Source organism: Glycine max, chromosome 13, assembly GCF_000004515.6.
Source record: "Glycine max cultivar Williams 82 chromosome 13, Glycine_max_v4.0, whole genome shotgun sequence".
Classification (NCBI taxonomy): domain Eukaryota; kingdom Viridiplantae; phylum Streptophyta; class Magnoliopsida; order Fabales; family Fabaceae; genus Glycine; species Glycine max.
Genome location: NC_038249.2, coordinates 43,809,335 through 43,824,324, shown reverse-complemented (window position 1 = coordinate 43,824,324; position 14,990 = coordinate 43,809,335). Strand labels below are relative to the sequence as shown.

The following is a 14,990-nucleotide window of genomic DNA, read 5'->3' as shown; positions in this document are numbered from 1 at the left end:
TTTAATATACAATATTTTCAAATATTAGTTAAAAAAAAGTGTCCAATAACCGTTTGTGTGAGGAATTTGATGACAAATTTTTATTGCCAACTCAAAAAGAATGTATCAGAAAATAAAAAACTCATTAAATACAATGCTAAATTAACTTCAAAAAATAATTGTCTTCGGCACATGCTTCAACAAATGATTCGAAGGCAGTGAGAACGTACTCCCTAAACAAAATGAAGTTGGGGGGAACTGCATGGGAAATCCAACGACAAATGCTACCATATTGTACAGCCTGACATAGAGGTATAATCATAATTTAATAAATAAAAATCAATAATAATGAATGGGGTCATTTTGTCAAGAAGCTGAAGTCACAGCTTCTACAACATCATCTGACTCGTCAACCATCATTTCATTTCTGAAAAGCAATTTCAAATATGGAAGAGCCTTGGGAAGCACGGACAAATCAGCTACATTGACACTCATCATGTCAAATGCAATACATGTTTTATGCATGTGTGTTTCATCGAATACAGGAATTTTAGGATATCTTTGGCTGAAATGAGTCAGTATGGTTCGATATGCATTGGCAGACTGTCCCATTTCTATGGCTTCATTTGTGGTGCTGTGATTTCTTGCTATAGCCTCCTCTACCATAGCATCCTCGAAAGTTGCCTGCATCAATTACAAGTCAGAAGTTGACAGCACTCACTAGTGATGGCATTAAGCAACGAACAATGCTCTATAGAGTTAGAGTTAGTTCACAAAGAAAATGTTGAAGGAAATACATTAACAAGGACAATAATATATATTGTTGGAATTAAAGCATTCATTGCAAAAGGAATTGAAGTAAAAAGATCATAAATAAGACTATCCTTTTAAATATAAATCAAAGAAACATGTATTTTTTCGATAAAAAATAATTACATAATTTACCGCAAAGGAATCTCAAAGATACAAACTCTATTGTAAAAGTATCCAAGCTTGCAAAACAGAGTGAGGTAAAATAAGTTTGAACTACAGAGCAGAAGTTAATTAACGTGAAAGAGGGTTAGTTTTGCCAAAGATTTACCAACTGGAGAACCAAGAACTTCTAGATTTTTAAGGCTTTGTTTATCATTGTTGGATCTGAAATAAGACTAGGATTGCTAATGTTTGAAATCAACTCCAACCAGCACACCCTTAAAAAGTTAAGACTAGAATACTCGCATACTTCTGCAGTAGTAGCCTAAATACAGTACCAAATTCTTATACTGATCTCATTCCACATCCTTTTAAGATATTACCAGAAAAGGCTAAATTGTTAAAAGTTCAAACAACATCAAGTAATTACTTGCCTCATGTATGAGAACTGTTGCACCACCAGATGCTTCTATTAGTTCGGGGCAGGGCCTTGTGTCACCAGAATATACAATCTTCCAGCCAGGTATCACTTTTCCGACAGTATTAGTCCTCTCTTCTGCTTTTAAAACAACACCAAATGCTTGAGGGCAATGTACAACCGGGAAACTAATCAAGGCCTTCAGACCAGCTTCCTGGATTACCTCCTTAAATTTCTTTAGGATAGGAGAAACTACATCTTTGTCAACAGGACTACCTGGTCTTTTAAAATAGGTTTGCATGCGAGATCCTCTAGCAAATAAAGTAGAATCAACTTTTGATGCAATTAAGTCCCCATTATTATTGTTCAGATTCCGAGAATTAACTGAATTTCCTGGAAAATCATCCTCAAAAGCTTCCAATGAAGCTGCTGTGGTGTGCTTGCAATCGAGAAATAGCATATCTAAATCTTCCAGTCTTTGGTATGCATCTAAATATCTCTTAAGCTGCCTTGGTCCTACAACAAGCAGTGGTTCATGAGGCACCCCCCTCAGCAAATCACGGCGCAGAGCAAGGATCCTGGCCAAGCCTGTATGGTGATCAGCATGAATATGTGAAATCCAAATGCACCTTAAAGTTCTCACAGCATCATCAGCACCAGTAACACCATATCTGTTTCCAAAGGATACATCAACCAACAGTTCATATTAAAAGAGAAATTAAGTGTGGTACTATATAAACATGAATGAATGTTAGGGATATGGATAGACTTGCCTTCTTTTAAGTTGTCCCAAGGTTCCTTCACCACAATCCAAGAGCAAACCTCCTCTTGAAAAAAGATTTATATATATTGAGCTCACATTTCGGTATTTTGATGGCTGGGACGAGCCAGTTCCAAGAAGAACTATCTCCAAATCATCTCTCCTTATATTTTCCAAACAAGCAGGAATACCATTAGCACATAGCCATGGTTCCTCAATCATCATCCCATGATCTGCCACAGGAGTTAAATCCTCTTTTGTCTGACTACATTCTTGCCAGAGCTGACTTACATGCCTAACTGCTTCCAAAACCTCTGGAATTTCTGACAGCAACTCATCAATGATTTCTGAGGAAGCCGCCGTTGTAGGAATACAAGATCTATCCAACCCAAGATGAGCATAAGGACGCAAAGTAAACTGTATAGCAGAAAGTAATATATCTATCAAAATATGATGTTGGCAAAAGCAAGAGATAGAGATCAAGTAAGTGAAACTACGGTCCTAAGGTGACTACTGACAAATGTATCAGGTAGATAATTCGAGAAGCACTATAAGGAAAAAGATGATAAAAACTCTCCTAAGGTGATTTGGTCATGTCAGAAGATTAAAAGAACCTCAAGTGAGCGACAAGTAGATTAAATGGAAGATAATTTGGTTTAAAAGGATTGATGAGAGCCTGAGAACATGCTCTAATGGTTTTACAGAAAAATTTGGGGTCTTAAAAATTTGCTTCAATACATTTCTTACATAATTTTGTGACAACAGTCCATGAAGAACCACTCTCCAAGGACTTGACAAGAAGAATGCCATTCTTATGTTCTTTCTTACTGATGCATCCAAAAAAATTTGAATTGTTCAAAGAGAACAAGTTAGACCACCAGAAATGTTTATTTAAAAATCAGATGAATGGTATTTAAGCTTGTACATTATTAGTTATAAGCATAGTGCTTTAAGTTGTCAACTACAATAGGCTCTTATTAAAAAATGTCATAAAAAATCTTGTAATTATCTATAAGGAGCCCAAAAAAGGCATCCATTGTCACAATTAGAACAAATAAGTTAACGGCTAGGCCACATCAATCTTTCATACCTTAAGAAGATTTTCAGCAGAAATGACTTCAGAAAGTTCTGAAAATGAACCCTGCAAAGGAATCAAATCAAACAATTTAATTAGACTCATTTATGTCTTAATTACCTTCGTCTAGTAAAAAAAATTTCATCTTCAATCATGTGACAAACCTCACTTGAAGCAAGACAGCCAAATTTTGAGCTATTGTGATTAGGAAGAGACCATAATCCTGGAGCTGGAAAGAACTGAGGACACAAGTAATTAAGCCGTGTTGCAATTCTTGCACTAGCTTTCAAAATAGGAATCTCTACATTCTTCCTGCAAACAGAATGAGCAACCAGGTGTAATCCTAATAAAGCAGGTAAGAGAACCAGAAAAAGGACTCTCCAGAAGAAAAACATCTTACTTTTCATGTCCAGCCATGATATGTTGAGCAGAACCAAATTTCTTCATCCATTTTTGGTAATTTGAACAACTCACAACAGATGAAGGAGTTAGGTGAATTACACAAGTGACACTCTTCCCAGCCTCTGGTTGGTTGTCTGCTTGATCACAATAACTAGCAAGTGATTGTACAGACAATAATGCTTCCAAATGAGATTCTGTTGGGCAATCAACAAGGAGTACAATGGGACCAGGAACAGAAGGACCCAAGACATCACTTGGATGAACCTATTTTAGTAGACAAACAGTTGCTTTACAATGTATTGAAGCATGTGTAATTGAGATTGAAATCCATCAGGCTCAAATTCTGTTTCCTTTTCTAATTCTACTCTGCTTTGGGCAAATAATGTAGAGTTTTGAGACTAACCATGATATTCTGGCGATCAGATTTCACTGAGTTTCCAAGTTGCAGTTCACGATACTTAGGCCCAGGTCTGAGACCAAGAGCCTTAGCTTTCTCTGGATCAAATTTCCCCTTGATTTCAGGCAGTTCACAAACATATACAACAGACATATCACCAGGTTTTGCAGCAGATAGCTTTTTGCCATTGGGAGAGTCAAGGGTTTCTAAATTATGATCCATACTCTTCCGTGAAGAGCTTTCTGAAGGTGTCAGCAGCTGACCTTCAATGCAATTTGGTTGTAGGATAATGGCTGATATTTTGACCACCTCGTCATCAATAAGAACAATGGGGTCCAAAAGCTTGCTTTGACATTGCACAATGGGTCCATCAATGTTGGAGATGGGGCCGAAGCTCTTTGTGTGAACCATGGCAGCATTGGGAATAAAAGATCTCATGGCATCTACCAAATACTTAAGATCTGACGGCCCCCATATATTAACCTACAAATTAAAAGAAACTATCATTTATAATAGATAAATATAAATATATACGATGAAAAAGGAAGATTAAATGCTGCTTACAGACATCCCTTCTTCTCCCATGCCAGCCAAAGTAAGAAGTAAACCTGCGAGTTGAAGAAAAAATATTTAAAGGCCCTTGTACATGAATCACCAATCTAACCGGTAACAGTAAAGAAGAAACAATTGAACATGGCAAGTTATACAGACCTGGAAGGCCACCGGCAGTCTCAGAACAGACGCGAGAAAGAAAAATGTGATCTATCTGAAGAAAGATGAACAACAATTACATGAGATGATACTACTAGTAATAGGAAATTCAATTAACATTAGGAGAGAAAAGGATTGAAGTTGAAGATATAGCATACCTTTGATAACTTAATCTTATGCTCAGTGCAAAACCTTTGCAATCCCTGAATTGAAGATGAATATAAATAATAATCCTCAACAGAGAGATAGGAAGGCAGATAATAATGTCCGAATATAGAGTTACCTCTCCAGCATTGAATATAAATCTTTGATTGTCGAAGAAAAGAAGGACAGAAGGAGAGGTATCTTGAGTATCCATCCCAGTTCCCAATATCTGAACATAAGAGATGGTATTGATTGGGTTGAGCTTGCGAACTTTGAGTAGAAGGTTCTTCTTGGAGATGTCGTTTTTGTCTCTGCCCTGGGCCCTTCTCTTGTTGAAGCTAGAAGACTCCTCCTTCACTTCCATTGGCTTTGGCGTCGTGCTTTTTCTGCGGTGTCGTTTCGAGGACGAGGCCAGAACTGTTAGAAGAGAACGGAACTGGATGTTGGAGGGTTTGGGGAGAGAAGAATGAAGAAGGAAGTACCCAAACTTTGAAACTTGGGCCATCGCCTCGGCCTTTATCCGTGCTGCCTGCCACACCACCTCACCGCACCACCCTTCACCCCGTCACCAATCTCCTCTCATTAATTTTTTTCTTTTCTCTATCTTTTACATTTTTTTATGAGAATAATTTAGAGTAACAACAATCATTCACCAGATAAATTTAGGATGTGTTGATTTATATTTTTATTTTCTGTTTTTATTTTTTTAAAAATATTTTTGTTTTCAAAAAATTAGAATATTCATATGTGTTTTTAAGAGTAAATATATTTTTATATTTGTTTAAAATTATATCTTTTTCACCGTATTTTTATGAGTTTACTTGGAAATATATTTTTCCTGAAAATAAAAACAGCAAAAATCTAATCTAACATATTTTTATTATCATTTTCTATTTTTACTAAAAATGAAAATAGAAAACAACCAAACCAACATCCCAAAGATTTTAATCATTATTTTCTATTTTATTCTCTAGAATTCATGGATAGCCTTTTTAACTAGGAATGGTAACGAGCACCGCGGGATATGGATAATGTGTAAGTGCCACTTATCCCATGACTTAAAATATATGCTCCGGTATGTAAGTACTCACGGATATTTATGGATATTAATGAATATTAAAAACCTAAAAAAATGATTTTTTTAGCAAAAAAATTTATATATATAATGCTCAACAACTTTAACGAAACTTACTTTTTAAATGTTTTCATTACATCACTTTAAAGCATAAATTCAAATAACATTAATCTTTCTAAAACATAACTTCAAATTCTAACTTATGTTGTATACGAGAGTATTTTGGTTAACTCATGGTGTGTGAGTAGCACTGTTTCATATTTGGTACAGATTTTATTTATAGTTGCAAGTAACAAATACTCATTTACACTACATGTTTCATATTTAGTACGGATTTTAGTTGGGAATGTAGATTTTTTATCATCCCTATTTGTAACAAGTAGTAAGTGCAATCACCTGTAAACTTAAGAAAAACAAATGTTTTAAGTATCAAGTTTTAATCGGTTGAAAGATGTGAAGTAGAAATCACTTTATACAAACTGTTTTGTTTCTAACTAAATGTCAAACACTTGAATTTAGAACACAAAATACAAAATCACTATTATTTTTTTTGTTGCAAAAAAGTTCAACCGTGTCAAACGAATTCCTTATAATATAATTTGGTAAATGTCTTATCAACAAAAATCGCCAAAATCAAATAGGCAATTATGTGTTTTTAATTTTGTAACCATGTTTCTTATTGGTGCATACACATGATTACAAAAAGGAGGAATAATATAAAATGTTTTTTTTAGCAACAGAGCTGGAATAGCTCAGTTGGTTAGAGCGTGTGGCTGTTAACCACAAGGTCGAAGGTTCAAGCCCTTCTTCTAGCGTTTGCTTTCTTTTAAAATGACTCCCAATACATTGGCCCAACTCAACCTCCCCTTACTTTATCCGTTTATATAAGTTGTAGCTATGCAAAGCGTAGCAGATAGATAAGATCATCAAAAGAACAACCACATGATTGTATTCATCAGCTCAACATAACACTTTGAAATAGCATCACACAGATCAGATGTCACTCCTCCAACTCCAACTCACTTCTCATGCATTACGCTCTGTCTCTTCCCATAACTTCAGACCCCTCTATTCATCTAAGCGTGTCAGCTATGTAAGAACCAAAATTAGAGCTGTTGGCACAGTCCCTGATGAGAAGGACTCTGATTCAGACATCACCACTGACCCCGATGAGCCACCTTATGTCGGCCTCGTATTTGTTAGTGTAAGTTCAACAATTAATTAATAAATATGATGCTACATTAATTGGTTTTACATTTTTTATGTCTCTTTATGATTTTGGTTGTTTCTTGTGGCCGCGTTTGGTTAGTCTGTATTGCTACCAGATGGAACACCAGATATGCACTTTCGTTCTGCTTGTGGAGGCCAGAGGCTTAGGAAGATAATGCTCGATTCCAATGTTGACCTCTATGGACCCTATGTAATTACCTCAGCAACCTTACTGTTTGCTCTATTTTATTGTGTGAATTAAGCAGTTCATATGCTTAATTTGTTACTTTTTCCAGGCCAGACCTTTGTTAAATTGTGGAGGAGGTGGAACTTGTGGCACATGTATGGTGGAGGTGAGCTATATGTATATTAATAACCTTTTTAAGGGGTGTTTAATGGGGGGGAATGCTTTTGAAGTCTTGCACTTTCATGTTTGGTATAATTATTTTAAAAAAATTAACTATATTTCCTAATTAATAATATATTCTTATGGAAAATGTGAGGATCTAAAATTCCTATAATTGATGAAAAAGTTTCAGTCACACTCATGATTCTTCGTACCAAACATACATTTGTTTAAAATGTATAACAATAAAAACCACCTTTTATTCGACGACAGATTAAATAAAGTACGCTATTTTACAATTGTTGTTAGGTTCTTGAAGGCAAGGAGCTTCTAAACCCTCGCACTGATAAAGAGAAAAAAATACTAAAGAAGGTAATAGACCGAATGCAAACTTGATCGTCAGATTGAAAATTTTTGCCTGCCATTTTTTACCATGAACTATATATGTTTGTGGCTAAGAAGAGAATGATGGTTTTGCTATCTGGACTTTTTCTTTTTCTTTTTCAAGAAACCAAAGAATTGGAGATTAGCATGTCAAACAACTGTTGGTAAACCAGATTCCAGAGGAGCGGTTCGTGATTCTTCACTCTTCAACTTTAGTAATCCTTGTCTTTGGTTGATAAATTAGAAATTGTTTTACAGCATTGTTACTTAAACTATTCTTACTTTGTGTTATACTATATAGAATTTAATTTAAATATATTATTATTGTCAATTAATTATAAATTATTAACTTTTATAATATTTACTTTAAAAACCATGCTTAAAAGATAATTTTTAGTTAGTTTATAGTGTAACATTCTTTACACTTAAAATGCATGAATATAAAGCTCAGGTATTGGTTTGCGATTTGATGCAGGTTGTGATTCAACAACTACCAGAGTGGAAAGGACACGAATGGAAATATGCAAAGCCTGGAGAGTCGGACTGGGAGTCGGAGTAAAGGAAATGATATATATATAAAACGAATTTCTTCCTAAGACATTTTTGTTTTCGCTTCATTGCAAACCATGAAGAAAGCCTTGGATACCTGCAATTCGAACATAGGAGATATATTCTGTTTTTTTAGACTTCAGAGGCACTTCAAGAAGAAAAAAAATATGGAAAATATTGTAAAGCTCATTTGCCTTTTTACGTTCCTTAATTTTTAGTGGGATCCACTAATTATAAATTATTTAGATAAGTTAACACTGTGTTAATAGAAAGAAAAAAGAAATCAAAACACGAAAGAATCATAGGAAAATGTGTTATAACCTCATTTTGTTTTCTCACCATAGTTGTCTGTTCATACATATTCTTGATTACTAAAGTAAAGAGATAGTACAAGCTAACTTGAGTCTCGCTAATGTTCTATGGTTATAGCTAGGAAAATATGTTATAACCTTATCTTTAATTTGAAGAATATTTTAGTAGGTTGAGATAATATTGAATGAAGAAAAATCATTAAATTTGTTAAGATGTTGTCTTAGTATCACCAAAAGCTCTAACACTTTCATTTCATTGCTTAAATACATCAATAAATCTTCAAGTGATAGTGAATTCAATTTTCTTTAGTAAAGTTTTGAATTTTAAATTGTGGATGAAAAAAAAAATATATGATTAAGATAGAAGAGTCTCATTAAAGATGATTAGTCATTTTTTTTTATGGATATTAATTATCCACAAAGTGAATCGATAATTCATATCAATAATATGATATCAAAAAATTGCTTAAATCCATTTTCTGCGCACCAACGGTTGATACTTTTTTCCTCTGTTTTTGTTCATTTAATTTCTTAATTTTAGTATCGACAACAAGTGGGAAAGGAAAAGGCATGCGTGGTTAAGAAAAGTTTATAGGTGTTAAAATATTTCAGCAGCCAAACTCGGTGAGATGGTCTTAGAGCTCGACAACAACTGTTCCAAATAGGCAAATAGTAGTATGCTTTTTTCTAGTTATTTTAGAAAAGTTGTCATTGATTACAGTAGATTATTTCTTTGATGTTTTTTGTTTTCTGATCCGTAAGAGACATCTGACAAAGAATTTATAATATTTACGTACCCTGCTTAATTAATTAAGCTAAATCCTTTGATGTTTAAGAACTGTAATAAATATGATTTGATCTCTGATCGGCCAAAAACCTAGCACGGTTCAATATTATGTAACTGGACAAGATAATTGTCTATTATAATTCTATGTAACTGAACAAGAATAAAAATGTCTCTATGTAACTGAACAAGATTACTTCCATTAGAAAAAAAAATGCATGTGGTCTCATATCATAAAACAAGTACAGAGACCTACTGCATATTGCAATTACAGCTTGTAGGAGTGGAATGGTGGAACTCTTCAACGATAGTACTCAACAGTAGCCCAACTTTTTGCAATCCCATGGGCCCTCTCTACCTAAATGTTTTGCCTGGTGTGATTCTATACTTGTTCTTACTGCCTTGTATTCTATTGCATGGATTTAATCCACTCTAACTTTTTAAAATTAATAATTCCCACTTGCTGGTCCCCATTGACACTAACATAACACCTGTTGGGCATACCCATATCATATGCACTTCATGAAGACGTGAAGGCACGTTATTCAATGTCCGTCCTAAGCACTTCAGTAGATTTTCATTAAGCAAGAGATAATTTCAGTTTCATTTGCTTAAATTTTAATCTTGTAGTACTATATAGCTAATCATTAACATCCACTGTGTTTTTACCCTACATAATGAAAAGCCTAAAAGACAAACCTCACTATTGCACCTATTTTTTGGGTACATAATAAGTCAACGACAAATTATACTTATTGATCATTCCAACAGTATACAATCAAACGTACGTAGCTTATTTTTCTTTTGCATCTGCTTTATGGCTTTCCCACTTTCATTTCCTAATTTAACCTCAGAAGTAACCTGTGAGTGCTCTAAGATGTACTGCATGTTTGCATATTAATCAGGGGAGTTCAAAAGTATTTATACTATCTTAACATTCAGGGTAATATCCAGACATGTAGATAAAAGTTGAGAATGATTATCTAAAAACAGCTGTAAGCTTCTCCTCATTTGATAGATGTTAATCAATGCAACACTATACTAGGGAAAGCCATAAATCTGAAAAATATAATTTTTAAGAAAAAGAAAAACTAGATTACCAACCTCATGAATTCTTACAAGCTAGAAAACAATGACGTACTCCAACTTTATTACGAATCAGAAATTAACACAAGGCAACAATGTGGACCATGAAATCAAAATTCAGTAGCGAGAGGTGCATGGTTGGTGGGGATGAAGGCATAGGTATAGATAAGACCAGCCAAACCACCACCAATAAGAGGGCCAACCCAGTAAATCCAGTTGTCATGAAAGTCACCACTGACAACAGCAGGGCCAAAGGAGCGTGCAGGGTTCATGGACCCGCCAGAGAATGGCCCTGCTGCTAAGATGTTGGCGCCAACAATGAAACCAATGGCAATGGGTGCAATTGTGCCCAACGAACCCTTCTTAGGGTCTGCTGCTGTGGCATACACTGTGTACACTAATCCAAATGTGATTATGATCTCTGTAACTACTCCTTCACCAGCTCCAATTCCCGCAGCAACACTGTGGATAGGAGTATCCTGCACACACCAAATCATTAATTAATTGCCAATTAACAGAAAAAAACCAGTGACAAACTTGAGGAGTAAGGATGTTTTAAGTTTGAACTTACATAGCCAGTGACAAACTTGAGGAGTAAGGATGCCACTATGGAGCCGAGAAGCTGTGCAATCCAGTAGAAGAGACCAGTGAGGATGGTGATGTGGCCCCCAAGAGCCAACCCAAAGGTCACAGCAGGGTTCACATGGCCACCAGAAATGTTGGCTCCAACAGAAACAGCAACGAAGAGAGCAAAACCATGGCAAATAGCAACGGCTACCAACCCAGTTGGATCAAGAGCTGCATCTGATGTCAACTTAGCTGCAAAAAGAATTATAACAAGTTAGACTCGTGTTCAAATTAAGCAAACACAACGTTTTTAAAATATTTGGTTTGCAAACTTCTGCATGTATGTACATCATTCAGAAAACTTTGTAACAAGGATCCTCACTCTTTTCTTTTACTATTACTTTTCGTTTACTTGAATTAAAAAAAAAAAAAAATGTTGTGCATGTGCTACTTGCATTAATGTAACTCTAGTAATAAAGAAGTGGCAGTGACAAGTACAAGTCTGAGGTCAAACAGAAAAAAACTAACTAACCATAGGCTATGGCTGAACCAACACCGGCAAAAACAAAGAGAAGGGTTGAGATGAACTCAGCAATGTAGGCCTTGATGGAGGCAAAACTGACAGAATCATTGAAGCTTCCGAATGCTATGCCAGCCATCTTCAGAAGTTTCTTTGAGAATCTCAAAGATGGAGGAGGAGAAGATATAAGATAAGGAAGTGTTGGGGGAGTTAGAAATATAGCACAAAAGGCTTCTATAGGGAGCAATATAAATAGTAGAAAATTATCAAGGACAGTATCAAGGCTTATTAAATAAGTTTACGACTCTAATTTTGATTGGTTGGGTTGCTTTTTATATTCGATTTTATTTTATTGATGATTAATATTTGATGTTTGATTTGGTTGATCATTTTTAATAAAATCTTATCTGATTGATACAATTTAAACTTAAAACCTTTATTTAAATTATCTAAATCTAATTTCACTTATTAAATCACCATAACGTTGATGGCTAAATTATTTTGTTGTTATTATTATTATTAAGAAAAAGTTACTTTAAGATTTTTTGGTATAGAATAAGAATATCTTCTGCTAGCAGCAGCAGTTGAGGCAATTATGTTAAAGAATAAAATGTTTTTATGTAAAACAAATAAATTAGGATATGTTTATTTTAAAATTTGAATAGACTAATTAAAGTTAGGGTACACTTATAATTTGGACTTTGGAGTGTGGATAGTACGTACGTGAATGTGGTTAGTGTGCTGCATAATATCAATGCATATCCAAACGGGTCTTTCTCTGGCAAGCTTAGCTGTCAGTGGCGTGAATCATGATTCATTAGAAATGTCCAGAAGCTGAAAAATGATTACTTCATGTGAGTAGAGAGTGAAGGAAATAACCACAAGAGAAGTGGAGTGGAGAACATGAATGAAATTTGGGCCACAAATAGCACCGCCCATTCTCTAAGAATCGGCAGGGCTTTGGAATTTAAAATGCATCAACAGAAATTTCTGGTCTTAAGGATTTTTGGCCACTCTTTTTGTTTAATGCTGAAACATGCTTTTTAAAATGGTTTGGTTAATTATGATTATGTCATCATTAATCCAGATTTCAGATTCCAGATTCAAATTGTTTGTCTCATTACTAGTTTTTTCTTTCTTTTATTGAATTAAAAATTTAGCAATTTTTTCTCCTTTATTTTCTTCAGAAAATCCTCAAAAGTAAAGTTGGAAGTGTCTACTGCCACTCTTAATTGGTTATTATCACTTTTTTTAACTACTCTTATCATTTTCTTCTCAAAAAATACACTTGACTAAAATGTTGTTTTATAGATTTATTTTTTCCCCGGCAAATGTTAATTGTTGTGCTCTCTTTTTCAAAATATTGGACTTTTTTTTAGGAAAAAAAATCAAATATTTTGATTTTTCTTTCATTTTCCTTATTCTTAACCATCCAACCAAATCAATATTATATCTTTATATATGTTTATTCTTTCGTGTGACTCATACACCTTAAATTTGAAGTTAATAATTACGGCAATGAAAAATATGATGAAAAAATAAGGGGAAAAAAAGAGTGAATGTAAAATTAAAAAGAACTTGAAAAAATCAAAATTAAAAAACAATGGTTTTGCCTTTTGAATATCCCATTCCGGCATGTGATTCTTTTGTCCTCTCCAGCCAAATGCCAAACTTGATCATGAAATGTCTAGTTAGCCATGGGAGCTCCGTTACTTTTTTGAAACAGAGCATAAAATTGCTCATTTCAAAGCAGCCAAAAAACAATTGGGTGATAGGAACCCTTCTTTGTATACTGATAAATTTTCCAGAAAGTTTCATTCGGATCAGACACGCTAGCTAATCAAACAACTTTTGAAGCAGCAATGGAGCTACTTGCAGTTATGGCTGGCAAAACCCTTTCCCCCGATTTTATTTTTTTCTTATTTTATATGTAATATTTATTAAAAAAAATTAATGTGCATTTGTTGCAGATTATTCTAGAGAAATAATTAAATTTTTTTTATCATCTTTATGGAGCTTTAAGCACAGTTGTTGTTTTTTAAAATAAAATTAAAATTGATATAAGTACTTAATATTATTATTAATTTTTTGACAAAGGAAGACTCAAATGATTTCATTAATAATAATAGAGTAAATATATGTTATTATTTTTTTAAAATTTAATCACTTTTTTAATGATATTGTATGATTTTAACTAGTATTAAGACAGTCTAATTATATTGTTAAGATTATGTTTGACAAAATTAGATAAAAATTAAAAAAAAATATTTGAAAAAAATAGTTGGAAACCGAAAAAACTAACAAAAAAACAAAAAAAATGAACTTATTAAATTAAAAATATTCGATAAAATTAGTTATTAAAGTAGGTGAAAATTGTAAAATAAAAAATATCATAATTTATTTTAAAAAGATAACAGAAAATGTAAATAAATATATTGAGGATAAAAATTAAAAAAATATAAAAAAACTAGAAGCTAATATTTAAAAAAATATGATTTTCAATAGTATTTCAAAAAATTAAAAACTACTAAAAAAACTATTAAAAAAACTTGTTTATTAAATAATTAAATAAATTTTTTAATTAATAAAAAATTAAAAACTAACTAGAATAACTTGTCCAACATCGTACCTATTAGATAACTAAAATTTTAGCCTATACTGCCATTGCAGCAGCACATGTTTTGTCTCAGTTGCATGGTTGTAATTAATAGGAATCCTTATCTGCCAACTATTCAATAAGATAGAGCCATGCATCAAGCTACAAAATAAGCATCATGTTAGCAACGACTAGTTGTTTAATTTAAAACACTGTCTTCATTAATAGTTTTATTATCCTTTCATAATCCAGATAAAATTGAACCAAGCATAATGTCAAACTTGGAGTTCTCTCTCGCACTGCCATATTTAATATATATAATTTAATTTTGATGGGTAGAATTTTATTGAATCACTTTTGTGAGAAGGAGGAGGTGAAGGCCGAAAAAATTAATTTAAAGGAGATGAACTGTCTCATATAAAAACATCATTATAAGTCATGTTATTTGATTTTCCTTAATTTTATGGGACTAAGTCGTGAAATCTGGCTTGAATATTTTTGAGTATCATTGCCAGCGCAATTATGGGCCTTAATAGCAGACAACTAAACAAGCATACAAGTATGAAACAAAATGAATAATGACAACAAAGGTTCATGTAATCCGTGGCGACCAATATTGTAGTTTATTCCGATTAGTAACTAAGCTATGCCTAGGGACAGTGGCCACTCTAGTTTTGGACCAAAAGTGATTCTATTAGATGCTTCATTTTCAAAACTATATAGATCAATTTGTAAAGCACGGGATGTGGTATGTTGTGCCATTTG

At 33.5% G+C, this 14,990-nt stretch overlaps 3 protein-coding genes and 1 non-coding gene across 4 annotated transcripts; 2 read left to right on the top strand and 2 right to left on the bottom strand.

Annotated features, from left to right (window-relative positions):
* Positions 1-118: 118 nt before the first annotated feature.
* On the bottom strand, positions 119-5,449 carry LOC100786011 (tRNase Z TRZ3, mitochondrial). Its single transcript, XM_006595066.4, has 11 exons — positions 4,938-5,449; positions 4,813-4,857; positions 4,655-4,709; positions 4,508-4,551; positions 3,950-4,426; positions 3,545-3,810; positions 3,309-3,456; positions 3,160-3,210; positions 2,083-2,486; positions 1,326-1,980; positions 119-663 (listed from the first exon to the last, which is right to left on the bottom strand). The coding sequence occupies exons 1-11, from the start codon at positions 5,301-5,303 to the stop codon at positions 346-348; spliced, it is 2,829 nt and encodes a 942-aa protein (XP_006595129.1). The 5' UTR covers positions 5,304-5,449; the 3' UTR covers positions 119-345.
* Positions 5,450-6,614: 1,165 nt separating this feature from the next.
* Positions 6,615-6,688, top strand: TRNAN-GUU (transfer RNA asparagine (anticodon GUU)). The gene has a single exon. It is a non-coding gene; the product is annotated as a tRNA-Asn (tRNA).
* A 97-nt stretch (positions 6,689-6,785) lies between these two features.
* LOC100500287 (photosynthetic NDH subunit of subcomplex B) lies at positions 6,786-8,599 on the top strand. The gene is made up of 6 exons (NM_001248930.2): positions 6,786-7,077; positions 7,183-7,293; positions 7,379-7,435; positions 7,738-7,800; positions 7,937-7,999; positions 8,288-8,599. The coding sequence occupies exons 1-6, from the start codon at positions 6,871-6,873 to the stop codon at positions 8,369-8,371; spliced, it is 585 nt and encodes a 194-aa protein (NP_001235859.1). The 5' UTR covers positions 6,786-6,870; the 3' UTR covers positions 8,372-8,599.
* Positions 8,600-10,579: 1,980 nt separating this feature from the next.
* LOC100805635 (aquaporin TIP2-5) lies at positions 10,580-11,889 on the bottom strand. Its single transcript, XM_003543585.5, has 3 exons — positions 11,642-11,889; positions 11,114-11,361; positions 10,580-11,021 (listed from the first exon to the last, which is right to left on the bottom strand). The coding sequence occupies exons 1-3, from the start codon at positions 11,766-11,768 to the stop codon at positions 10,653-10,655; spliced, it is 744 nt and encodes a 247-aa protein (XP_003543633.1). The 5' UTR covers positions 11,769-11,889; the 3' UTR covers positions 10,580-10,652.
* Positions 11,890-14,990: the final 3,101 nt, after the last annotated feature.

Excerpts from the sequence above, each read along its gene's own strand:
- LOC100786011 (XM_006595066.4), bottom strand. The coding sequence starts at position 5,303 with ATGGCCCAAGTTTCAAAGTTTGGGTACTTCCTTCTTCATTCTTCTCTC. Across the intron at positions 4,710-4,812 it reads ATAAGATTAAGTTATCAAAG|ATAGATCACATTTTTCTTTC; the intron begins GTATGCTATATC and ends ATCTTTCTTCAG. Across the intron at positions 2,487-3,159 it reads CTGCTGAAAATCTTCTTAAG|TTTACTTTGCGTCCTTATGC; the intron begins GTATGAAAGATT and ends TCTGCTATACAG.
- LOC100500287 (NM_001248930.2), top strand. The coding sequence starts at position 6,871 with ATGTCACTCCTCCAACTCCAACTCACTTCTCATGCATTACGCTCTGTC. Across the intron at positions 7,078-7,182 it reads TCGGCCTCGTATTTGTTAGT|TCTGTATTGCTACCAGATGG; the intron begins GTAAGTTCAACA and ends GCGTTTGGTTAG. Across the intron at positions 7,294-7,378 it reads TTGACCTCTATGGACCCTAT|GCCAGACCTTTGTTAAATTG; the intron begins GTAATTACCTCA and ends TACTTTTTCCAG.
- LOC100805635 (XM_003543585.5), bottom strand. The coding sequence starts at position 11,768 with ATGGCTGGCATAGCATTCGGAAGCTTCAATGATTCTGTCAGTTTTGCC. Across the intron at positions 11,362-11,641 it reads TGGTTCAGCCATAGCCTATG|CTAAGTTGACATCAGATGCA; the intron begins GTTAGTTAGTTT and ends TTCTTTTTGCAG. Across the intron at positions 11,022-11,113 it reads TCAAGTTTGTCACTGGCTAT|GATACTCCTATCCACAGTGT; the intron begins GTAAGTTCAAAC and ends TGGTGTGTGCAG.